The sequence below is a fragment of the Petromyzon marinus genome, chromosome 3 (assembly GCF_048934315.1).
Source record: "Petromyzon marinus isolate PM22_M1 ecotype Great Lakes invasive population chromosome 3, UKy_Petmar_22M1.pri1.0, whole genome shotgun sequence".
Classification (NCBI taxonomy): Eukaryota; Metazoa; Chordata; class Hyperoartia; order Petromyzontiformes; family Petromyzontidae; genus Petromyzon; species Petromyzon marinus.
This window is the reverse complement of record NC_133669.1, coordinates 12428284-12450850: the sequence shown is the minus strand read 5'-3', so window position 1 is coordinate 12450850 and position 22567 is coordinate 12428284. Positions and strand designations below refer to the sequence as shown.

General features: G+C 43.2%; 1 protein-coding gene across 1 annotated transcript; it reads right to left on the bottom strand.

Moving 5' to 3' along the window:
- Positions 1-236: 236 nt before the first annotated feature.
- Positions 237-15600, bottom strand: CCDC154 (coiled-coil domain containing 154). The gene is made up of 11 exons (XM_032974352.2): positions 15013-15600; positions 13894-13976; positions 13445-13540; positions 12469-12592; positions 10417-10518; positions 9711-9839; positions 8282-8406; positions 7422-7548; positions 4437-4577; positions 3501-3554; positions 237-1743 (listed from the first exon to the last, which is right to left on the bottom strand). Exons 1-11 carry the CDS (start codon positions 15352-15354, stop codon positions 1678-1680), a joined length of 1389 nt encoding a protein of 462 aa, XP_032830243.2. The 5' UTR covers positions 15355-15600; the 3' UTR covers positions 237-1677.
- Positions 15601-22567: the final 6967 nt, after the last annotated feature.

Sequence of the window (22567 nt, the reverse complement as noted above, 5' to 3'; positions counted from 1 at the left end):
TATGTTGTCCGACTAGCCTAGTTGTCCGACAAGCCTAGGGGCGCCACGGTGGCGAGATGTTCACTATCTCGCCTGGTATACAGGGGTCGTGGGTTCGATTCCAACCCTAACACTTGGATATTTGGAGTTTGTATGTTCTTCCTGTGGTCGTGTGGATTTTTCTCCGGCTTTTCCCTCCACATTTAGTCGTGCATTTAGAGTGTTTGGCTACTGTACATTTCCACATGATGAGCCACTTCATTGAGCTATCATTTGTGGTCAGGTCGCTTCTGAAAAGAGCTATATACTTCAGTGGGCCTTACCTTGTAAAATAGAAATAAATAAAAAAATTCGACAAAAATTGGATGTTGTTTGTATTAAGCCATGCGAAGTCTGATTGCAGCCATACGAAGTCTGATTCGCACACGTGTTTATGCAAGGACACATTTCGGAGTCAATATTTGTACTTTACTGTTGAACAGTTTATTAAATTACACGAGTGTACAAGAAACAAACCAGTGTGATTCGTGAAGGAAATAGTACTATATTCAATTTCAATATATTGTTTCATTCACCAATCTCTAGCGAAACGATTCAGGACATTATACACACATCATTTTACTTTTGGCCCAATATATTTTTTATCAGTAATTATTTCTGATAAAATTATCAACCCGTAATTCATTCTCATCTTTTGTTGAATCATCGCAGGATAAGACGTCTGGGGTAGAGTTGGGAGGGGAGCAGAGTCATTCACTCACTGCGATATGTATGCATGTATGCTGAACTTCGTTTGCACCGAACGTTGCCAGCCGTGTTAATTGGAGGTGTGGGGGAAGGACAACAAACTAAACGCAAAAAACAGTTCTAAAGAAATGATATGAACCTTACTCTTTGGTTCTATTCGGTAAAGTCATGTAGGTAAAAAATAAAACAACAAAAATCACGACGTTAAGGCCACTTCATCATCAAGTGGCCTTCATCATGAAGGCCGCTTGTGTTGTGGCCGAAACGTCGTGATTTTTGTTTTATTTTTTACCTACGTGACTTTACCGAATAGAACCAAAGAGTATGGATCCTTGCAGTCACGAAAGCTTTAAATCAATAATTGATATGAACCTGGTCACCTGAGTTGTTACTCGCACCTCCAATTAGTACGGTTGGTTACGTATGGTGCGAAAGAAGTTAAAAATATTACTTTATACTTTTTTCTATTTTTACCAGGTAAGGCCCACTGAGCTAAACAGCTCTTTTTCAGAAGCGACCTGGCCACAAATGACAACGAAGTGGCTTATCATGTGGAAATTAACAGCAACAAAATACTCTAAACGCATGTTGAGAACTTGCAAACTCCAAATATACAGGTGTCAGGGTTGGGATCGAACCCACGACATCCTGTATAGCAAGCGAGGTAGTTAACATCTCACCACCATTGCCGGCCACGGCTAACATCAGTGGCAAGTTATATCTGAACCGGTCCTGCCGCGCCCCCCCCACCCACTTCACCAATCCGCACAGTAACCAGCGCGGCGAAGGTAAAAAAAAACACTCGTGATGGACACGGAATGCCAAGGCCATCATCCAACAAGGGACTGACAAAACGCTGCAAATTCTGTGTAGATTATGGAGGACAGTTTGAGTACCTTAATGAGCAACAAAGCAGCGCCTTAGCGTACGTGGACGCGGATTGACGTGGGATCAACGTGGTGGTTGGGAGACGCCTTTCTTCGGTGGTTTAACAGCTTTTGCTTCCATTGCAGCCACCTGAAATGGCACCGTATCAAACTCACACGTGTGTATCTTGCGCCTGTGGAACTGGTGCTTTTTGTTCACACACGTAGGGAGTTGAGAACAACTCCCGTGCTCATGAGAGTCACTCTCTCGCTCTCTCTCTCTCCCTCTCTCGCGGGTGCTCATAACTTTACATTTTGAGGTATCCGAAGCAGAAAATGAATGTGTGTAATATACTCAAGTATAATTATTTACCCTTGCATATTACGGGTGTAACGATGCATCCATTCAACAATACCAATTCTCAAAACTCACAATATGAATCTAATATGTAATCACATTTAACTTGTGCTCATGACTATTCAAAAACGAATGGCCTGCGTGGAACAAGAGGCCAAATGCTCTCTAAAAGGTATCTAGAGCTCCCTCTGTTGGAGGGTCTTCTGCTGATGGGAGCGTGAACAAGATACTGCAGGGCTATACCATTACCTTTTAACATGTAAATGTTATACTCGTGCAACATTTAGGACGATATAATTAACTACATTGTACAAACAAGATGGCAATGTTATGAAATAGTGTAAAGGAGACGGAAACAATTGATGAAACATCAAATGTTCCTGGAATCAAATTACAGTCGTGAAGGACAAGAAATCATTGCATCTCTGTATGAGTGACTCACTACACTCTTCGTGAATACACATGCACGAACGTACACACACGTGATGTGCTAAACTTGGTATGCTAACTTCTCTTGATAAAATTGTTTAATGAAGAGATATTACCGACCAAGTGACATGGCATTTTATTGTGACCTTGTGCTGACTCTGCTGCCTACATCTCTTTGAATAACCCGACGAACAAACGCTGCTCTCGATAACGGTGCCATTGTAAGTTGGATATGGTATTATTGACAGTGAGAAAAAGGAAAAGGTGAAAGATCAGGAAACATTGCTCAAGATCAATGCTTGTAAAATGGTACAAATCCAATAATTGCACTTCAGCAGGCTGACAATAATTGTCCTGCAATTATTAATAATGGTGTGCCTCATCTAGGATCACATTCGCATGTAGATACAATACTTTATTTTAAAAAAAATTTGTTAGTGCCTCTTTACTGAAAAACATGCTTGAGAATGTGCATTTTTTTACACTTAGGAATATTGAAATATTTTTTTTTTAAACCACACTCACTTTTAGAATCATAATTTTTATTAATCTTTTATTCTGTTAATTATGCTACAAGCATCATCCTTGTCGTTAGAACCTGCTACCGATACAAATATCAATGTTCAATCAGGGAAAAACTTACACCAAGATACCTTGGGCCATTTCACATCAACATAACAGACCAGGAACCGTTTTACTTGCCCTGTACTGCAGATGGCGATGTCTAACTGCGCTTGAATGCTAACTCTTCTATTTTGCCTTTGATAATATTTGAATGAGCTCAGAGCTGGATTCAGTCCAGTCAGGCGCAATACCACCGTATCATTGATTTTTACAATTCTAGGTCACTGAGCTGACACTATCAAACTCTCTGCACGGGAACCGTTTCCGCAACACAGGAATACATTTCAGAAACTCATCCGTGCTTGCTCGGCATCTCATTACTCTGCCATTTCCCAATTGTAAAACATTTATTCTACCCCTTTTCGTGGTCACCTGACAGTTTGGTAGAGACCCCAGCGGTTGAGCGGTGAGCTCGTTGCAAAGCCGTCTCCTCTTTTAACGAAGCTGCGTCTCCGCACGTTCGTTTCTGTCCACTCTGACCGGAGCAAAGTCCTCACCTCTCCCTGCAGCCGCACGAGGCTGTTGCGCAGGTCCTTGACCTCCTCGATGCGCTGGACAATGCAAGGATGGACAATGCACACTGAGTCAACGTGTGTTTTTTAAAAACAATTTTGATCGCTCAAAAGTAATGGAGGTTCCGTGTTGTGCATTTGTCGTGCACAATATTAAATTGCTTTCTTTTAATCACCATGCACAAAAATGTACACCTACTACTGTGTAGGGGTTTCATGGTTGTGCTGCGTCTATCTGCTGAGGTGTATGTTTCGGTACAACACGAAACACACACCTCAGAGAGACACGGAACACACATACGAGAGTTAATGGTTACGCTTATTAAGAAACTTGCTGACTCTGGTTTATGGTGCTCTGAATTTCCATTACTGGTCCGATTCAGTACAAAGTTTGTAACTCATACATTTGTAGAAGATAAAATAAAAAACATGGGTTCATACGTAATCATTTGGAACACATGGTTTTAAAATTATGTTTGTACACTTAAGAGTCGGGCTTAACCTATTGCCACTGATTTGCTTAATCGTCTTGCAACCAATCCACAACCACAACCACCAGTAGTGACATAAGCAGTAGTAGCAGTGTGAGTGTGCATGAGTCATTGCTTTGTGGAGGGATTGGGGGGGGGAAAGTGAAAATCGTGTCAAACATACTGAGCCAGAGGCGTGTTTTCTGAGCTAATGGTTTTGGCACACCTCCAAATCCATTTAGCAACAGAAAAAAAGCGTTCCCGTTCGGTGCAACGATGCCTCTCTCATAAATGCCCCTTCCACTGGCAACACTGCCTGTTTACAGCACCACCACCACCACCACCCCGTGCCAGCTGCCACAACGGGGAGGGTGAATTACAGACGGCGTTAAATGGCATCGCGCGCTTCGAGAGGTTGACGGGGGGTAGGGGGGTGTCAACGTGAACTCACTTCCTCGGTTATTTGTTCAAACCTCTCCTCGTGCTCGGCAGCCCTCAAGGCGAGGGCGACGAGCCGGGAGTCGACGTCTGCCAGGACCCGAGAGCTCCTGCCAGCCGAGTCGTGCATGTCGCGTGTCATCGTGGCGGCGAGCTGCAATCCCCCAGTACAGCAACAACAATGACGACAACAACAACAACAACGACGACAACAACAACAACGGGCGCGTTTGCACAAAGCGGTGGGAATCCATAATATGGGGGGGGGGGGCTGTTGGGGGGGGGGGTTATATCGCGTAAATATAAATGTGTCGTTACACCCGCCACCACCCGACACAGCCATTTAATAAGGTTTGTCACGAAAAAAGAGCATGCCAATTCGTTACTAGTACAGCAAACCGGTGTGTTGGAGAGCACAACATTTATAATCTGAACACGACGTTTCGCCAGTAGTTACAACGAGCTTCATCAGGCGACAGCCAGATTTGGTTAGGTGACAAACCTTACTAATTGGCTGTATCGGGTATGAATCCAATATGTATTAAAAAAAACCCCTAAATTTTTAGGCAATTGTAGCTGGTCCGCCCCGTCCCATCTCCTCCCGTCGTGAATCCTTTCGGGAGGGGGGGGGGGGGTCGGCTAAACAGACAACAGAAATAAAAAATATAATTAAGTTCGGAGACGATGAGTAGGTACTCTGCGTTGTGTTCTGTCCTCCGGAGACGTGGGCGACTCGACAACAGCTGCAATAGCGATCAGAGGACACCCTCCACGTCACAGCACCGCAGCTGAATTCCTTGGTCCAGAAGAGGGCCCAACATTTCAATTTGGGACATCCCTCGTGTTCTGCTGTGCACGTGGGGGCTCGGGGTACAATCTCCGGTCACCATTGCCTGATCTTAAATCATAATAATAATATCCACCTGGCTCTCCATAGTTGTGCGAAATGGTTTTTTTAGGACCCTTTTAGTTACAGAGTGCACAATTATACATGCGATTCATGAGAGGTGAACCTATACCGGCTTCACAATCCAAGTCTAATCGACGAGAACCTATGAAATTACAGTCAAGGCTTTTAGCCTCTGGATTTCAATAATGTGTGATTTTTATTTATGGTCTGCTGAATTGTAAGAGATGCACAAACATCTCCACGTCTATACCCACATCGTAGCTAACCCTTTGGAAATCTCCAAACGTCAAGATTAAAGCACAGCAATCCACTTAAGAATTAAGCGCAAGCTCTTGAAACGCCCTCACTCAATCCAGAGGCTCAGTGGAGAGCAACCTGGGACAAGGCTGGCGTTCCTAACAAGTACTCTTTTTGCCGACGCCGCATAAAAGGTTCCCGGGTTCCGCTTTGCTGCGCAAACAATGATCTGTAATTGAACCGCATCAGAACATTTGCATGGCAGAGGCAGCCAGCTCCTATCCCGATGGAAGATTAAGAATGACCTTCAAGTGCGACTGCAGTCACCGATTTCAAACGATGGACGGCGTAACACCGCTGCCCACCCTGTCAAAATACTGGCAACATTTTAGATATTTCTCTTCTTTGGTTCTTTCGGTAAAGTCACGTAGAATGAGAATAAAATAATAAATTGATAAAATAAAATAACACAATAATATTCTCACGACGTTTCGGCCACAACACAAGCGGCCTTCATCAGGTGAAGGGGGCGAGACTGTCTGGTAGGACAGCGCTGACTCACTCCAGCGCTGTCCTACCAGACAGTCTCGCCCCCTTCACCTGATGAAGGCCGCTTGTGTTGTGGCCGAAACGTCGTGAGAATATTATTGTGTTATTTTATTTTATCAATTTATTATTTTATTCTCATTCTACGTGACTTTACCGAAAGAACCAAAGAAGATGAATCATTGCAGTCACGAAAGCTTTAAATCGAAATTTTAGATATTCACCGAGCAACACCTGAAGCTGTTACACTGGCTCGCTCACCAACCTCGACGTGACCACCTGATATGAAAGGAGGGCTACTGGCAGTGGCATGCTTGGGCGCACAGCCTATAATGACTGATTTACATCATTGTTAAGTGTACGCTCACTGTTTTTGAGCCATCCACATGGGTGTAAAATAAAATATTCCGCCCTCCTTCACGCCCACTGTTTAGTCTGCAGAGGGCGCTATTATCAAAGCGAACCCACGAATAGGACAACAGAACTTGAATGGGATAAAAGTTGAGCGAAACATAATTGAGGTCAACTTATAAGGTTGTCATCCTGTTAAAATAATATGTGAAATGTGTTGATAATGATTGCTTCATCGTTAGCCACGGTCAATGCACTGCTCGATGAAGGCCTCCACAAACTGCCACCGCCTCTCACAATCCTACGACGTAATATTCCACCTAGCACCTACCTGCACATGAACAGATTGTGTCTCTGCGTTACAAGATATTCAATCAGCAATGTAGAAATACAAGAGATGCAATCAGAAGTGTAGAAATCGAGTGATAATTGATGATCAGTTATAGATCAGAAGGAAAGTTCCCCATAAACATGTTTGTGCGTGTCATTCAGAAACCGTTAAATATAAGATTGTGGTGCTTTTTTTCGTTTGATAGCACGTTAAACAACAAATATAATTAAAGGGAGAACCATTGTTCTATCTTTTATTGTTTTTGAGACATTTCGGATTAAAGCGGTTTTTAACGAAAAAATACACCTCGAAAATGGTAAAAGATAGGAGCTTCCCTTTACAGAGTATTAAGTTCATGAATATTTGTTCTTTCCAATAACAAAAAAACCCGGAATATTTAAATTCAGTGGTTTCCGATGGGTCTGTCTTTAAATATAAGAAGTTGAATCAAGTCGTTAACAATTTTTGTGTGTTTTTTTTGTGGAAAAATACAAACTTTTGGAGTAGTTAGTGTCTTACCACAGATTTTAAAAAAAATCATATCAGGTTAATTATATTTGTTCAAAACGTTTGCCTGGTGAAGACAGGCTTCATGAACTGGTTATGAATACATTGCATCTTACACGTTCTGTCTCTTGGCCTATTCTCTGCTGGGTCCCACTTATCGCCTGCTGCAGGGCTGTTATCGCAACTTGAAGATGTTCCTTCAACTCATTGGTTTTCTTCTGCAGCTCTTTAACTTGAGAATCTCTACCATAGAGAATAAGAAAGCACAGTACAATTCACAGTTACTGGAGCAAAAACTGACATCACTTCATTTTAAGATTCTGAATAGCTGAATAAGGATATAAGGCTTTAAAAGTTGAATAACCACATTGAGTAAAGGTACAGTATATCAGAGAGCTTAACATTAATTAAACAATAAATAATATATAATTTTGCTGGGTATAATTATATATTATAAATTACAATACCTGTTGTGGTTTAGGTATTAGTTTAAGCATCTATTCATAAATGATGCACAGATGGATAAAGAGCTAATTTAGCACGTGCAATATTGACTAGGTGGTATCACAGAGCACCTGTAGTTCATATTCTTTGGGTCTTTCGGTAAAGTCACGTAGATAGGTTCAAAGAAAATAACAAAGTAACAAAAAACTACGACGTTTCGATCGCAACACAAGCGGTCGCCATCATGACGACCGCCAGAGTCCAAGTTACGCCTATCCATTGTAACCATTCCATCCTCTTTTTGCTACACTCTGATGAACATTTTTTTTTAAAGGACCATAATGACGGATAGATGTGTCGTGCTAGAATGCTGCAAAGGCGTTCTTGAACTTTTTGTTGGCTGAAATGAAGCACTGATTACATGCAAACGATGCAATCGTTTCGCGAGAGATGTCAATGTTCGAGGTCACCTGCGATGTTTTGGAGGGTGGAGTCAGAGAGAGAGAGAGAAAGGGCTCATTGCAAACGATACCTTTTCATTATCTCTGCCTTGACGACTTTTCTCAGCTCGTGTCTGCTTCGGTCAAGGTTGCTCGCGAGTCGTGCGACGTCTTCATCCATCTTGCGGTACTGTTGCATTATGCTGTTGCTCTCCACCTCACACACAGCACTCGGAAGGTTTAGACAAGCTGTTCTTTGGAAGAAAATGTTGCGCGCTACCGTCACATTCACCATGTGTTCATGCTGTATATAACGTTCTGCCACTCAGTGAGTTTATGCTTGAAGAGAAACTTTACCATTTGTAATGCCTGCCGTGATCAGTTTAACTTTCACGATCACGACTATGGTTTGCACACATTTCGTAATGCAAGATTAAACTGCTGGAGGCCAACAGCGTCAATACTGTAAATGTCGCTTTCCATGATGCGGCAGAATAATCATCTCACAGTTGGAAGGTCACAGGAGTTCATTCAAGTCATTATCTCTCCAGGGGTGATAAAATGCAGACCAATTTGTGGAATCTCAGCAGTGGGTGTCCTCGTCCTTTGTCAATGCACTCATGAATGAATGCCTCCCCATGCTGTGTTAGCCATAGGGGGTGTTTGACCATACTTCACCACACTCTCCTGTTTGGGTTTTTGAAGGGTAGACCCAGCACTGCTTCAGATGTCACTTGTACTGATATTAGCCGTAACCGGGAATCATACTCATGCTCTCGAGTTCATAGCGCTGTGCGTTAACGACCGTGCCACCCATTGAAAATATTATTATCAGAGTATTTATAATAAGTGCTCCAAATTGAACAATGCTTTTTAGTTCTCTCCAACGAAGGTTGAATGCATTAATGCATTAGCTCTGTCCGTCTGTCTGTCCATTTATCTGTCTCTAACATCGGGTCACAATAACTCGAGGACAGACGATTAATCACAACTGAAATGCAAGTAAAGAATTGTGTTGCTAATAGGGACACTTTGCCATGCCTTTCAAGCCTTTTCTCATTAAAAAATCGTCAAGGTCGTGTCGGACAGCCCAGAACACGCAACCTGGGTATGTGTCTGTACGTCTGTAACAGGGAAGGTCACGATAGCTCTCCTAAAGACGATCCAATAACAAAACTTTAGCATGAAGTTGCCTTGCTATTATGGAATTACCCTCCAATGAAAAAAACTGCGCTAAATGATTAATGGAGACCCAAATTTTGGCGATAAAAACCCAGTGGTAATGGCTAAGACTTTTCGGCCAAGGCAATAATAGCGTCAAATGCCATGCGTGCCTCGTCTCTCCATGATACCCAATTGTGAGATCATATCATTTGGCGACTCAGAAGGGAATGCTATTATCTCGAATTAATTACCAGATTTTTCTGGGGGCAAATACGTATTGGAAAGCTTGTCATTTGCCACGCATGTGCATCATTTTTTCTGCCTTATTTAGCATCAAATTGCGCCGGTCGCTGGTACCTTCTGCAGATCACGAAGAGCCGTCAGCTCCTGCTGGTGTAGCCGCTGCAGTGCCGTCAGCCGCTTCTCGTTGTCTTGCCGAAGGCCTTTCTCAAAAGCCATCTGCCCACATTCCAGAGCTCTCATGCGCTGGACACAACAATTACGTCAGTATTATGCATTTAATAAGCTCAAAAATACGTTAATTCATTTTAGCTGCCATTTTAAATTCGATTATGTAATCTGAGCTATGAAAAACCAAGTGATTTATAATGTACTTTGCAGTCTGACTTCTCCTTTGCTTTGTTGTGCACATTCATTGACGTCCTTAGGTAGTGCCAGATTGTCTCCACAGTGATCACGGACGGCTTAAAGCCTCAGAGGCACAAGGCAGCAGTAGGCGAAAGTAGCTTCACTGTACTAATGATTTGTAAAGAAGATGGAACTCATTGTTGTGCTGCTGTCTAAATGAATATGGCCACAATTATGACCCTTGATTTGATTTAAAACAAGGCTGTGTGTGTGCATTATATACGCGGGATGGTGATATCGTACAACAAGGCCCAATGGGAGGACCAATCCTATTGGCTCCAAATCTATTTTTGTTTATTAATTATTAGTTTTATTTCTACAGCCAGCATTAACTGTTTCGTCGAGTTAAGTTTCTTCTTCATAATTTACGGAGATTGTCAGCGTTGGGTTTTGCTGTGCACTTTGGCATAGCTACCTTCTCGATCGCCAGGAACCTCTGTAGAGCCTCCTCCCGCATCTTAATTTCCTTAGAAACAATCTTCCCGCTCACCTCGTCCACCATCTCTGAAAGCTTTCCCTGAGACGTGTGAACATTTCATTTTGGATTATTCCCGTGCCAACAAATTGAAGATATCGGTTGTAAGGACACAACCGAAGTATTCTTTTGACAAGTGAACTTGATAACGAAAAGCAACATACCAGTAATGTATTTGGTAAAGAAGAAATTTGCAGTCAGTGCATATTAGCTTCTATGGTTCATGGATCACTAACATGGACACTGCGAAAGAAAATGAAACAAAAGCTGAAATGTTCCCAAGGAAGCGCAAAGAGGTTCGTACTTGTTATTACAATACATTGAGAGGTAGAATAAGGAATACATTGAGAATGCATGAAGTTGAATGAGGTATTGATGTAACGCCCTCTCCAATGGCACGCGCCTTCACTATTCACCAATTAATTTGTTTCCCGCTTCGTTAGCTGCGTTATCACGATGCGTGGGAATAAAAAAAAAATATTCAAGTGCGAATGGCGAACCGTGATATAGCTTCCACCTTCCTGGCGTCTTTTAATTGCCACTTCGACCTTCAAAGCGGCTTTCATTTCGCCACTTTGACCTTTGCAGGCCGGATTTAATCAAAACAAGCGCGTTCCAAAGCAGGTTAATTTAATGGTTACTTTTTTTTATTACTTACACCTCTCATAGGCTAGAGGGTGCTGTTATTGATTGAAGTTAAATTATTTGATGCAACAACATATGTGAACATGCCCTCAGCTATTTTTTCATTTGAGATTTGTATGGACTATTGATCATTGTCAATGCTGAATTCATCAAACGTACTTTAAGGTTCATGTTGCGTGCTTTGGATGCCAATGGTTAACAGTATATGGTAGATTATAATTCTAGGTTTAACACGAAAAATAAAGAATGCTATGATTTTTTCCCTTCATAAATCCTTCAAAGTATTACTTTAAAATTATTCCAATGATTCATAAAAAAATAACTAAAATTATATTTCTGGTGATGTGTTAAACGTGTGAAATGTTACATGAAACAATTCAATCACATTTTCATGTTGCAGTCAAGTGCGAATTGTATATTTAAAGTTGTATGCAGTTATAATTCAAATAGCTGAGGACTCATCTTGTAAAAAAAAATAAACTACGTGGCTTCTGCCGCTGCACACTGAAGTAGAGCTATGACTGAAGTGTTGTTCTTGCACCTTTACATAAAAGCACTCCTGACACCCACACAGAGCACCATATTACACCACATTCTCCGGAGTGTAAGCCCTCAAGGCCCAACAACCGTGACCTACAAAAATAATACAACTTTTTAATACTTCTGGCATCAGAAATGCATGCTGAGATTCATTGCAATTCAGTACGGCCTATTCATTTAAATAATGTCACACGAACTGAAACCCTGGCCAGATTCTACAAATTTCCATTTAAAGAGGTACATTGCATGGCTACATAGTAAACGCTTCAAAGTTAAGGCAATCACTTTGAAGTTTAACCAAGAGGTATAGTTTTGCGGGCATTAATTTGGGGTAGAGTTTTGGTACAGTAATTAGTGCACTGCGCTACGAAACCAGCCACCTGAGTTGTATTCCTGGCCACATCTAATGTCAGTGGCAAATTATATTTGAGCTGGTCCTAGGTACCTCCTCAACCGCTATGCACTAACCAACACGGTGAAGAATGGTCGAAACCCCATGACTGAGATGGCACAGGGAGATCTGCATCCAGTAGTGAAAGACAACGGGCTGTAAATTATATTTGTATTAAAATATGTATAATATGTTCACGTATAGCCCATTACACCTGTCTTTTGTGCAAGGTGGTCACCCATCCAATCACTATCCAAAGTCAACCCTGCTTGGCTTCCGAGATAGGACAATGTCGGACACAATTGAACAGCCAAATAGAACAATTTAGATGTTGCAGTAGAACATTGTACAAAACGTAACGTATCATTGTGTGATGTAGGGGAGCACGACGTTGCATTTGATGCGACACCAAATACCTGCATGAGCGCCCCCTGTCCCTCCGTCTCCTGCTGTCGCTCCTCTATGTGTCCGCGCAGGGCCTGTAGCGTCTCCGCGTGCCTGCGGTCGTGCTCCACTTGGGCTGTGCTCAGTTCATTCAGCCTGGTGATGGGTAGAGATATCCATGGCAGAGACATTACCATTGGCATGCTGTTTCTGTGCAGCGTCTTGAGATGCGGTCCGATTTAGACGCTGTATCCATCTAAATGGTCGCTGCTGATGTTGTACTTAATGCTTTGATTTTACCAGAAACTATTGACAGAAAATTTAGGGACGATTGGCAAACCGCTAATATGTTTTGTCACAAATGGGGATACAATGTATCTCGGCAATGTTGTTCTCATGTGTTCAAGTCACTGGTTATAACTTGGAATAATATGGTATTCAATTGTGAAGAGTTTTGTGCAGTACTAGAGTTTCAGTGCTATCCCAAAGACAAATTAGAGACATGGTACAATCATTAAATCATCATCCACGTGAACATTGAAGAGAAATGGAAGGTTACCTCAGTTATTCAGTGGAAGAAGTCTTGTTGAAATGCTGTGATTCGGTGCAAAATACATGGAATGACAACTTTGAAAGTACTCAAATGCCCTTAGCAGCGGTCAGAATTAATAACTAAAAGTGGATATTTATGTATATAAAGTTTCATGTAATGTGTATCCCTTGCGATTTGATGAATTATAAAGATTTTGGGTCAGAGGTTGTATTCAAGAATCTTTTTTGGTATATTGTGATGACTGTAGCAGCCTCTAGTGACAGCAGTTGGCATGTAAATCTGTTACATACAAGGCATACGAATTCAACAGTCAGGTCCTACACGCTTGATTCGAAGTATATACAGCAAAATGTAGGTTCAATATCTATATCAACCAACTAATCATTGCACCATTACGTCTGTAATATCAAGTTTGAGCTATATACACGTATATATGTGTGTATATCGATACTTACCTTGCCTCCATAGTCTGAATCAGACTTCTTTTTTCAGATTCCACCATTGCCTGCTTGTTTCGAATATCTAGCAATGCATTGTGGATATCAGAAAACCTACGAAAAATAAGAAACAAATAATAATCATGCAGAAAATGATGGTTAACCTTGTGTATTACACACCAATCACACCAAATATATTGTTTTAAAATCTACATTCACGAAATGTTTTACGGCACGCAATATACCAACCCATTAAATCCATCATAGATTTACTCAAAATAACGTGGCTAAGACTGGTGTGGGTTAATGCCAGTCGGTCTGCTAGTCTGTAGCATCGGGAAGCAAATGACAAATTCGTGTTGGAATCTGCTTTTTAATCGTAACGAAGATGTAATCAATTTTATTGTCAAAGTAATGAACTTAATAGAATTCGTTTTCGAGCAGCAATTAATGCTGCACGTTTGTACCTGTGCTCAAGCATGCTTTTCAAATGATTGCTGGAGTACTCCGTCACGTGCCTTTCTCCACTTATTCTCTGCAACGTCTCCACCTGAAGTAAAGCAGGTGCATTTAGAGAAGGTTTAGTTATTGGTTTTAATATTACGTAGAAATTGCAACCAAAAGAAATCAATCGAGATGAGAGATGCCGCAAGTTGTTCTGAGGCCAAGAAAGGAAAGTCAATGTATGGACTTGAGGATTGGCGCTAAATGGTTCCATGTATGATCATCGGTAAGGAGCATTGAAGCTTTCATTTACATTTAAAAGACTGGATCAGTCCAAGCAATGTCAATGTATCCACATTTTTCCTTTTAGGGGTACAAAATTATAAATTTTCAAGCTTTGGTTATCTCTGAGTACAACACATTTACGATGGTTTTTAAATTATATCCCTTATTAATTCTACGAGCCCCTTTTGCCAGTATCAAGATGATTAAAAAAGAATAGGCGTTACCCTTTCCATCAATCATACAGGTGTTACTATGTTCAAACAGATCTTTACAAATCAAATAATGCCAGTATCCTGTAATACATACATTACATACAAACGCACTCCAAAAAAATCTGGAGATTCAAATATTTTCCTGGGTATATAATTAACCCATCTCTTCAGATCTCGTAGACGAATCAGGCATGAGCCTAGACAGTGTTTGGATGGGTGACCACCATGTATAACCGGTTGTTAAAGGTTACGGGGCTACGTAGTGGGGAGTAGAGAGCTGTGAAGTAAAATCCATTGTTGTCCTGTAATTCTACGCTCTCGCTCTTCTCTCCAAAAGTGGGGTCACGTAGAATTGGGGGGAGGACGCCACATTTGTTCGCACGAAGACACTTTAATTAATTAATTAATCAATGTTAAAAAGAGATCCAAACTCGTCTTTAACATTTTCTCTCTCTAACATCAGAAGATTTCAAAATCCAAAACTCATCCCTAATGTACACCGCGTCTCATCGTTCGTTGACAGCAAGGTTCCTTCTGTGACACAATTGAGTTATGCCCCCCACCTCTGTGACACAATTGAGTTATGCCCCACCACCACCACCACCCCGTGGTCATGGTACTACTGCCGCTGCTGTTGGTGCTCACAGCTGATCTGGCCTCGACGTCGCTCCTGCGGATGAGCTGTCGCATCTCGGCGTGGAGGAGCTGCAGCGCCGCCGCCTGATCCTCGAGGTGGCCACGCGTCTGCCGGGACTCGCGCGCCAGCTCCGCCAGGGAGCGCCTCAGGTCCACCTCCCCACGACGCCTCTCGCCCACATCCTCGCGAATATCCTCCAGCCTTTTGCGCGGCACAATGAGCACGTAAACGTTTGCAACGATTTTTTTTGTTTGTTGTTGTAAATTATTATAACGATCATTGATTGATACGCACCGGTCCAAAAGTTGCCCTCTCTCGCCGCAGTGGCGAGGTGTTAGGGGGCCGTCCATAAATGACGTCACGCGATTTTGGTCGTTTATTGACCCCCCCCCCTTCGTCACACGGCGTCACAAAAAGTCAGACCCCCCCTAAAATATGACGTCACAAAGCTCTGCCTCCCCCCCCCAAAAATATATAAAACATGCTTCAAATCGATTTAAAGCTTTCGTGACTGCAGGGATTCATATTCTTGGTTCTTTCGGTAAAGTCACGTAGAAGGGAAACAATAAAATAATAAAAATATAAAACAATAAAATTCTCACTAGAAGGGAAACAATAAAATAATAAAAATATGTTATTGTTTTATATATTTATTATTTTATTGTTTCCCTTCTAGTGAGAATTTTATTGTGACTTTACCGAAATAACCAAGAATATGTTTCAAATCGCTTTAAACTATTGTCATTGTAGTGCGTATTTAATGTGGCGCTGCACTCTGATGTTGTAGGAGAAAACATTTATTAAAAAGTCTTTAATTAAGTAGAACGTGTTGTCTATATTTATTTAAAGTTGCGCATTTTGATGTGACGTCATATTCCTCAACCCCCCCCCCCCTCGTCACACATCGTCACAAATGTCTGACCCCCTCCCCCTAGGTGCGTGACGTCATTTATGGACGGCCCCTTATTTCATTCTACTGGTTTAAAGGAGGGTGTGGATTCGATCCCGAGCATGACGCCTGTATGTCTGGAGTTTGCATGCCCTCCCCGTGGTCGCGTGGATTTTTTTCCCTCCAGTTTTCCTTTCCACATTTAGAAACATGCGTTTAGAGTATTTGGCTGCTATAAATTTCCCACGTGATCAGCCACTTCGTTGAGCTATCATTTGTGGCCAGGTCGCCTCTGAAAAAGAGCTATGTAGCTCAGTGGACCTTACCTGGTAACATTTAAATAGTTTCGTTTTAAAGGTACGGTTTGCTTATCTCCATAGGTGGCACTGAGACAGTGCTGGGAATTCCACTTTCCCCTACGGTACAGGGTAGAATGAAGAGGCCGACAGCAATGAAAGATCGATTGACGACGTTAAAAGGGGACGTTTTGTGGGACTGCATGAAGCTATTGCCGGAAAAGTGGAGACATTTCATCCAGCCTCATGATCGACCGACTCTTGATGATTGACAGAAGAGAAGAATAGTAATGAGATGGCAGATAGCAGTTTTTTCATCGCACAATTATTAACTTCCAACGTAGAAGTTATTTGAAAGTATCTCAGATGAAACTCTGGAATCCGAATGGAAACTCCGCCTCATGACCTGATGAGGACAGCACAATTAGGATGAAAATTTGGCACGAGACAGACAAGTGGAAACAAATGACAGCGTATCTACCCCATTGCTCGTGGTGATGATAATGATGATGAAACAAACAGATGGAGGAAAGCCCAGCACAGGTGGCAACTTTAACTACCTTTGATCGAGCTGGGCCCTGCATGCCTGCACCACGCTCTGCTCCAGCTGCTTAGTGCGAGTGGCGAGGGTGCCGAAAGCCAGCTTCTCCTCGTGCAGCGTCCCCTCGGCACGCTGCAGACGGGACACGATGCCCGCCACCGCGTCTCCGCCCGCACGCACCGAGTCCATCAAGGCGACTCGGGCCGCCTGCTCAGCCACCAGCCTCTCCACGGTCTCCGAGCGCAGCTGCCTAAAGTCGCTCTGCAGCTGGGCCACTTCTGCCCTCAGGCCGTGCACCACCTCCGAGCGGAGCTGCCACGCCTCGCCCTGCAGGTTTCTTGCCAGGGCGTCGTCCGAGGATGCACCGCCGCCGGCGTGCGGAGCCGCATGCCTCTGTAGTGCTGAATACTCCGTGATGGGATGCGTCGAGCTGAGTCTGATCGCAGGCAGGCGTAGGACTGGGACCGACGACAGGTCCGAGGCATCAGCACGGCCTTCTGACATGACCTGATGAGCAGGAGGAAGCGTGTCATGGTCAGTAGATTTTTAGAAGGACGTATCATATTCATAGCGTGGAAGAGTAGGCCAAATTCCTTTGGGGTTTTCTTGAGCTCCCCCCGAGTGAAGGCTCTTCTGCTAGAAGTGAACCGAACAAAATATTTCAGGCTGTGGATTTACCTTTTTTATGTGTTATGTTAATACTTCGGTTCTTTAAAGCAATATATGTAAAAAAACACACATTCAATAAATTGTTTATCTTCGCTGATCAATGCTGCTCAATCTTTAATCTAACAGATTTTCAATCACGCCTTTTAGTGAGGTCTAACTTTCTCCCCCATAAGGGCTAAGCAGTAAGCCATGCCCAACCACAGACTGCCTATGCCACTCTAGGCATAGGCAGGGAGTTCAAAACAAAGTCATCCGGATTCTGATATTGGCAAAAACGAAATGCAATAAAATTCAAAAACACTTCTTGCGGTAATCTTCTAGAATACGGTTATGAAAATAAATCACACACTTATCAAACTGACTAAAGACATTCACAACAAGCTTTTCTCGAAGGTGAAAGCAAATAAGAGTTGTAAATTAGCCTAAGCCATTAAGATAGACGCCGTGTACAAAAATCACATTTCGATAACGTAACAATATTTCCTCAATAAATACAACATCCACAGACACACACATATATAGTAACCTTTCAATTGTATCCAGGAGGCTCAATGCGGCGCTGCTTATTGATACACTCAATTGTGACTGCGATTTGAGTTCCTGTTGTTTAAGGGAGGCGAGAGCCCTTGAGGTGTAGCCGTCATCAAGTGGCTGGAGCACCACCCCTCGCGTTCCACTCTCACATCTGAAAGTCATCGAGGCTATTACTGTACACAGATCGTGGCCATCGACACTCCCCTATGCGTGTGTGCGGTTTTTTTGGGGCTATTTGTGCAGTGGACCAGCCATGTGTGAGGCTATGCCAGTTCACGGCTGCCACTTAGGTGGGGCTTTTGGATTGAAAGAAGCTCTGTTCGACGGTGATGGGGCGGCACACGAACAGAAGAGTGGGCTAACAAGAAGGGCTCTTCAAGCAGTCTCCTTCACGCGCGGCCACTCTCTTGCACCACACTCTCCTCCCTTCACTTGTGCTTGTCGAGGCACTCCTCTGTGTGCAAATGAAACACGTTCACGTACTATCCATAACTCCTACATATTATTTAAATTCCTCATGTTCATTGAGAACAACAACCATCATTTAACATTCGGCTGGTCGAGCCAGATGATTGTGCCACGAGCAGCAGAGTGGTGGTCGCCCTGATGGTGCCTCCGTTTTTGTGAATCGGGTGACCAGCAGCTGAATCACTGAAGAGTCAATCTCAAAATTAGCATTTAAAAAAATGTGGATGAAAATCAACACCTATGGAAAACAACTACATATACGGTTCTGGAGTAAATGTAGTCGACAGACAACACATTTTGGGAGATTTAATACTGTAATGCCAACACAAGATGTGAAATTGCATGTGGATACAACACTAGCGGTCGATAGATTTCGATTCTTGGAAAGGTGGCACTTGTTCGCAGTTGGGCCATGTCATTACAAAAATTGTGAAAGCAACTCATGGTTTAGTTTCAGATATTTTCTGCTATTTTTTGTGTGAAAGCGGGCAATAGGAAACATCATGATTCCCACCGAGTTGCACAAGGGTGCAGGGGTTAGCGTACCGGAGTTCAAAACCTAGCCTTAAGCTCACATCACTGGCAAGTGATATCAGAACCACTCCCCTTCACCAACAAGTGTGTTGAAGTATAGCCCCCCAATGACTGACACTGCAGCATTGATTCAGTAAATTAGAAGCAAGACTCTGGACTGTTATGCTTGAATCAATGCTGCTGGAGTGATGCACTCCACAGAACTGTCGTGGGGCTGACGGTTGTGTAAAAATATATATTTATTTTATTCACTCGAAGAGACAAACATTTGAAGGAGACAGCGTCTACTTATCTATATTTGGGACATATTCTCCGCCAGGACCCGATGGTTATGTTGAGCTCTCGTCTCCACATCGTGGTCTTCTGCCTGCCGCAATATTTTCAGAAACTAAAAGCCAATGTCGAGGTCTGCTGGCCACGACGAGAACATCTGAATCTTTATTTATGCTGGAGGAATCCGATGAGCTATAACTTTATTTTTTTACAGATGTCCAGTAGGTTGGGTCAGAAAGTTACAAAAAACAATAAAAAAACTCGATGGTTCGTGTAGCGTGTAGCGCTCACTGCACTTAGTTTAACGCGTAGGTTTTCGCGACCAATATTATACGTAATAAAGGTGTTTTGGATTAGATTGCGTAAATATCAATGTGTCGTGAACCCACCACCCGACACAGCCAATTAGTAAGGTTTGTCACGTAAACAAAACGTGCAAATTAGTTACGACAGAAGACCAATGTGTTGGAGAGTAAACCAACAACATTTGCAGTGAGGGAAAAAATATTTGATCCCCTGCTGATTTTGCACGTTTGCCCACTGACAAAGAAATGATCAGTCTATAATTTTAATGGTAGGTTTATTTGAATAGTAAGAGACAGAATAACAAAAAAATCCAGAAAAAACGCATGTCAAAAATGTTATAAATTGATTTGCATTTTAATGAGGGAAATAAGTATTTGACCCCCTCTCAATCGGAAAGATTTCTGGCTCCCAGGTGTCTTTTATACAGGTAACGAGCTGAGATTAGGAGCACACTCTTAAAGGGAGTGCTTCTAATCTCAGCTTGTTACCTGTATAAAAGACACCTGTCCACAGAAGCAATCAATCAATCAGATTCCAAACTCTCCACCATGGCCAAGACCAAAGAGCTCTCCAAGGATGTCAGGGACAAGATTGTAGACCTACACAAGGCTGGAATGGGCTACAAGACCATTACCAAGCAGCTTGATGAGAAGGTGACAACAGTTGATGCGATTATTCGCAAATGGAAGACACACAAAAGAACTGTCAATCTCCCTCGGCCTGGGGCTCCATGCAAGCTCTCACCTCGTGGAGTTGCAATGATCATGAGAATAGTGAGGAATCAGCCCAGAACTACACGGGAGGATCTTGTCAATGATCTCAAGGCAGCTGGGACCATAGTCACCAATAAAACAATTGGTAACACTATGCCGTGAAGGGCTGAAATCCTGCAGCGCCCGCAAGGTCCCCCTGCTCAAGAAAGCACATATACATGCCCGTCTAAAGTTTGCCAATGAACATCTGAATGATTCAGAGGACAACTGGGTGAAAGTGTTGTGGTCAGATGAGACCAAAATGGAGCTTTTTGGCATCAACTCAACTCGCCGTGTTTGGAGGAGGAGGAATGCTGCCTATGACCCCAAGAACACCATCCCCACCGTCAAACATGGAGGTGGAAACATTATGCTTTGAGGGTGATTTTTTGCTAAGGGGACAGGCCAACTTCACCGCATCAAAGGGATGATGGACGGGGCCATGTACCGTCAAATTTTGGGTGAGAACCTCCTTCCCTCAGCCAGGGCATTGAAAATGGGTCGTGGATGGGTATTCCAGCATGACAATGACCCAAAACACACGGCCAAGGCAACAAAGGAGTGGCTCAAGAAGAAGCACATTAAGGTCCTGGAGTGGCCTAGCCAGTCTCCAGACCTTAATCCCATAGAAAATCTGTGGAGGGAGCTGAAGGTTCGAGTTGCCAAACGTCAGCCTCGAAACCTTGACTTGGAGAAGATTTGCAAACAGGAGTGGAACAAAATCCCTCCTGAGATGTGTGCAAATCTGGTGGCCAACTACAAGAAACGTCTGACCTCTGTGATTGTCAACAAGGGTTTTGCCACCAAATACTAAGTCATGTTTTGCAGAGGGATCAAATATTTATTTCCCTCATTAAAATGTAAATCAATTTATAACATTTTTGACATGCGTTTTTCTGGATTTTTTTGTTGTTATTGTGCCTCTCACTGTTCAAATAAACCTACCATTAAAATTATAGACTGATCATTTCTTTGTCAGTGGGCAAACGTACAAAATCAGCAGGGGATCAAATACTATTTTCCCTCACTGTACAATATTAATGTGACGTTTCACTGGTGATTACAACCAGCTTCATCAGGCGATTTTCAAGAATTGTGAGCAAGTCTTCCTGTTTCGGGCTTAAATAGAGAAGCAAAAGTGAATGCAATCATTGTGAGCCGATCAGGTGCGATGACTAGAGGGGAGTTAATGTAGTCATATACATTGCAATGGGTTACCTGTTACCGGTTGAGTTAGTCACAGTTAACCAACATATAATTTACTAATATAATGAGCCAAGAATGTCTGTGTGTAACGCGCGTGACGTCACTCCATATCGACCAGCCCCCCTCATTAATTATCATGAAGAGGTGGGGTCCTCCACATGGACCCCCCCCCCCTCATTAATAATCATGAACGCGTGACGTCATTCCACATGAAGAAGGTGGAGCCGAAACGAAAATTTGTTTACTCAACAATCACACAATAAAACGTTAATTTACATCTTTAATACTACAGCTTCCGTCTTAAGACGTGCTAACAAGCTAGTGAATGAAACACGTACGTAACTAAATGGTGTATTACTTTTTGTTATATCTCTAAATTTCAATAGATTTTCTAATTAGTCTTGATTTGAATCTTGATTTTAAACTTTCTTGGCCAGTTAATTAGTTTTTACGCAAAACATTATCACAATCAATAGAACGTCCTTGCTGGCACGCATGTTCTGCAACTGCCCGACAATCTTTGACATTTCTTTGGACTTTGTACCATAATTCGCCCATAACCTATTTAAATGTATGTTATTTGTGTTAATTCATCTATGCTGGTAATATGCAGGAGGGGGGGGGGGGAGATGGGGTGGGGAAGGAGGGGGGGGGGGAACTAGGGGGGAGGAAGAAGAGAGGGTGAAGAAGGGGGGGGGGGGAAACTAGGGGTGGGGAAGGAGGGGTGAAGAAGGGGGGGGAAGAAGAGGGGGAATGGGTAAGGGGGGGGGGAGTAGGGGGGGAAGTAGGGGGGGAGGGGGGGAAGTAGGGGGGGGAAGTAGGGGGGGGAGGGGGGAAGTAGGGGGGGGGGAGGGGGAAGTAGGGGGGGAGGGGGGGAAGTAGGGGGAGGGGAAAGTAGGGGGGGGAGGAGGGGAAGTAGGGGGGGGAGGGGGGGAAGTAGGGGGGGAGGGGGAGAAGTAGGGGGGGAGGGGGGAAGTAGGGGGGGGAGGTGGGAAAGTAGGGGGAGGAGGGGGGAAGTAGGGGGGGGGAGGGGGAAGTAGGGGGGGAGGGGGGGGAGTAGGGGGAGGGGGAAGTAGGGGGGAGGGTGGGAAGTAG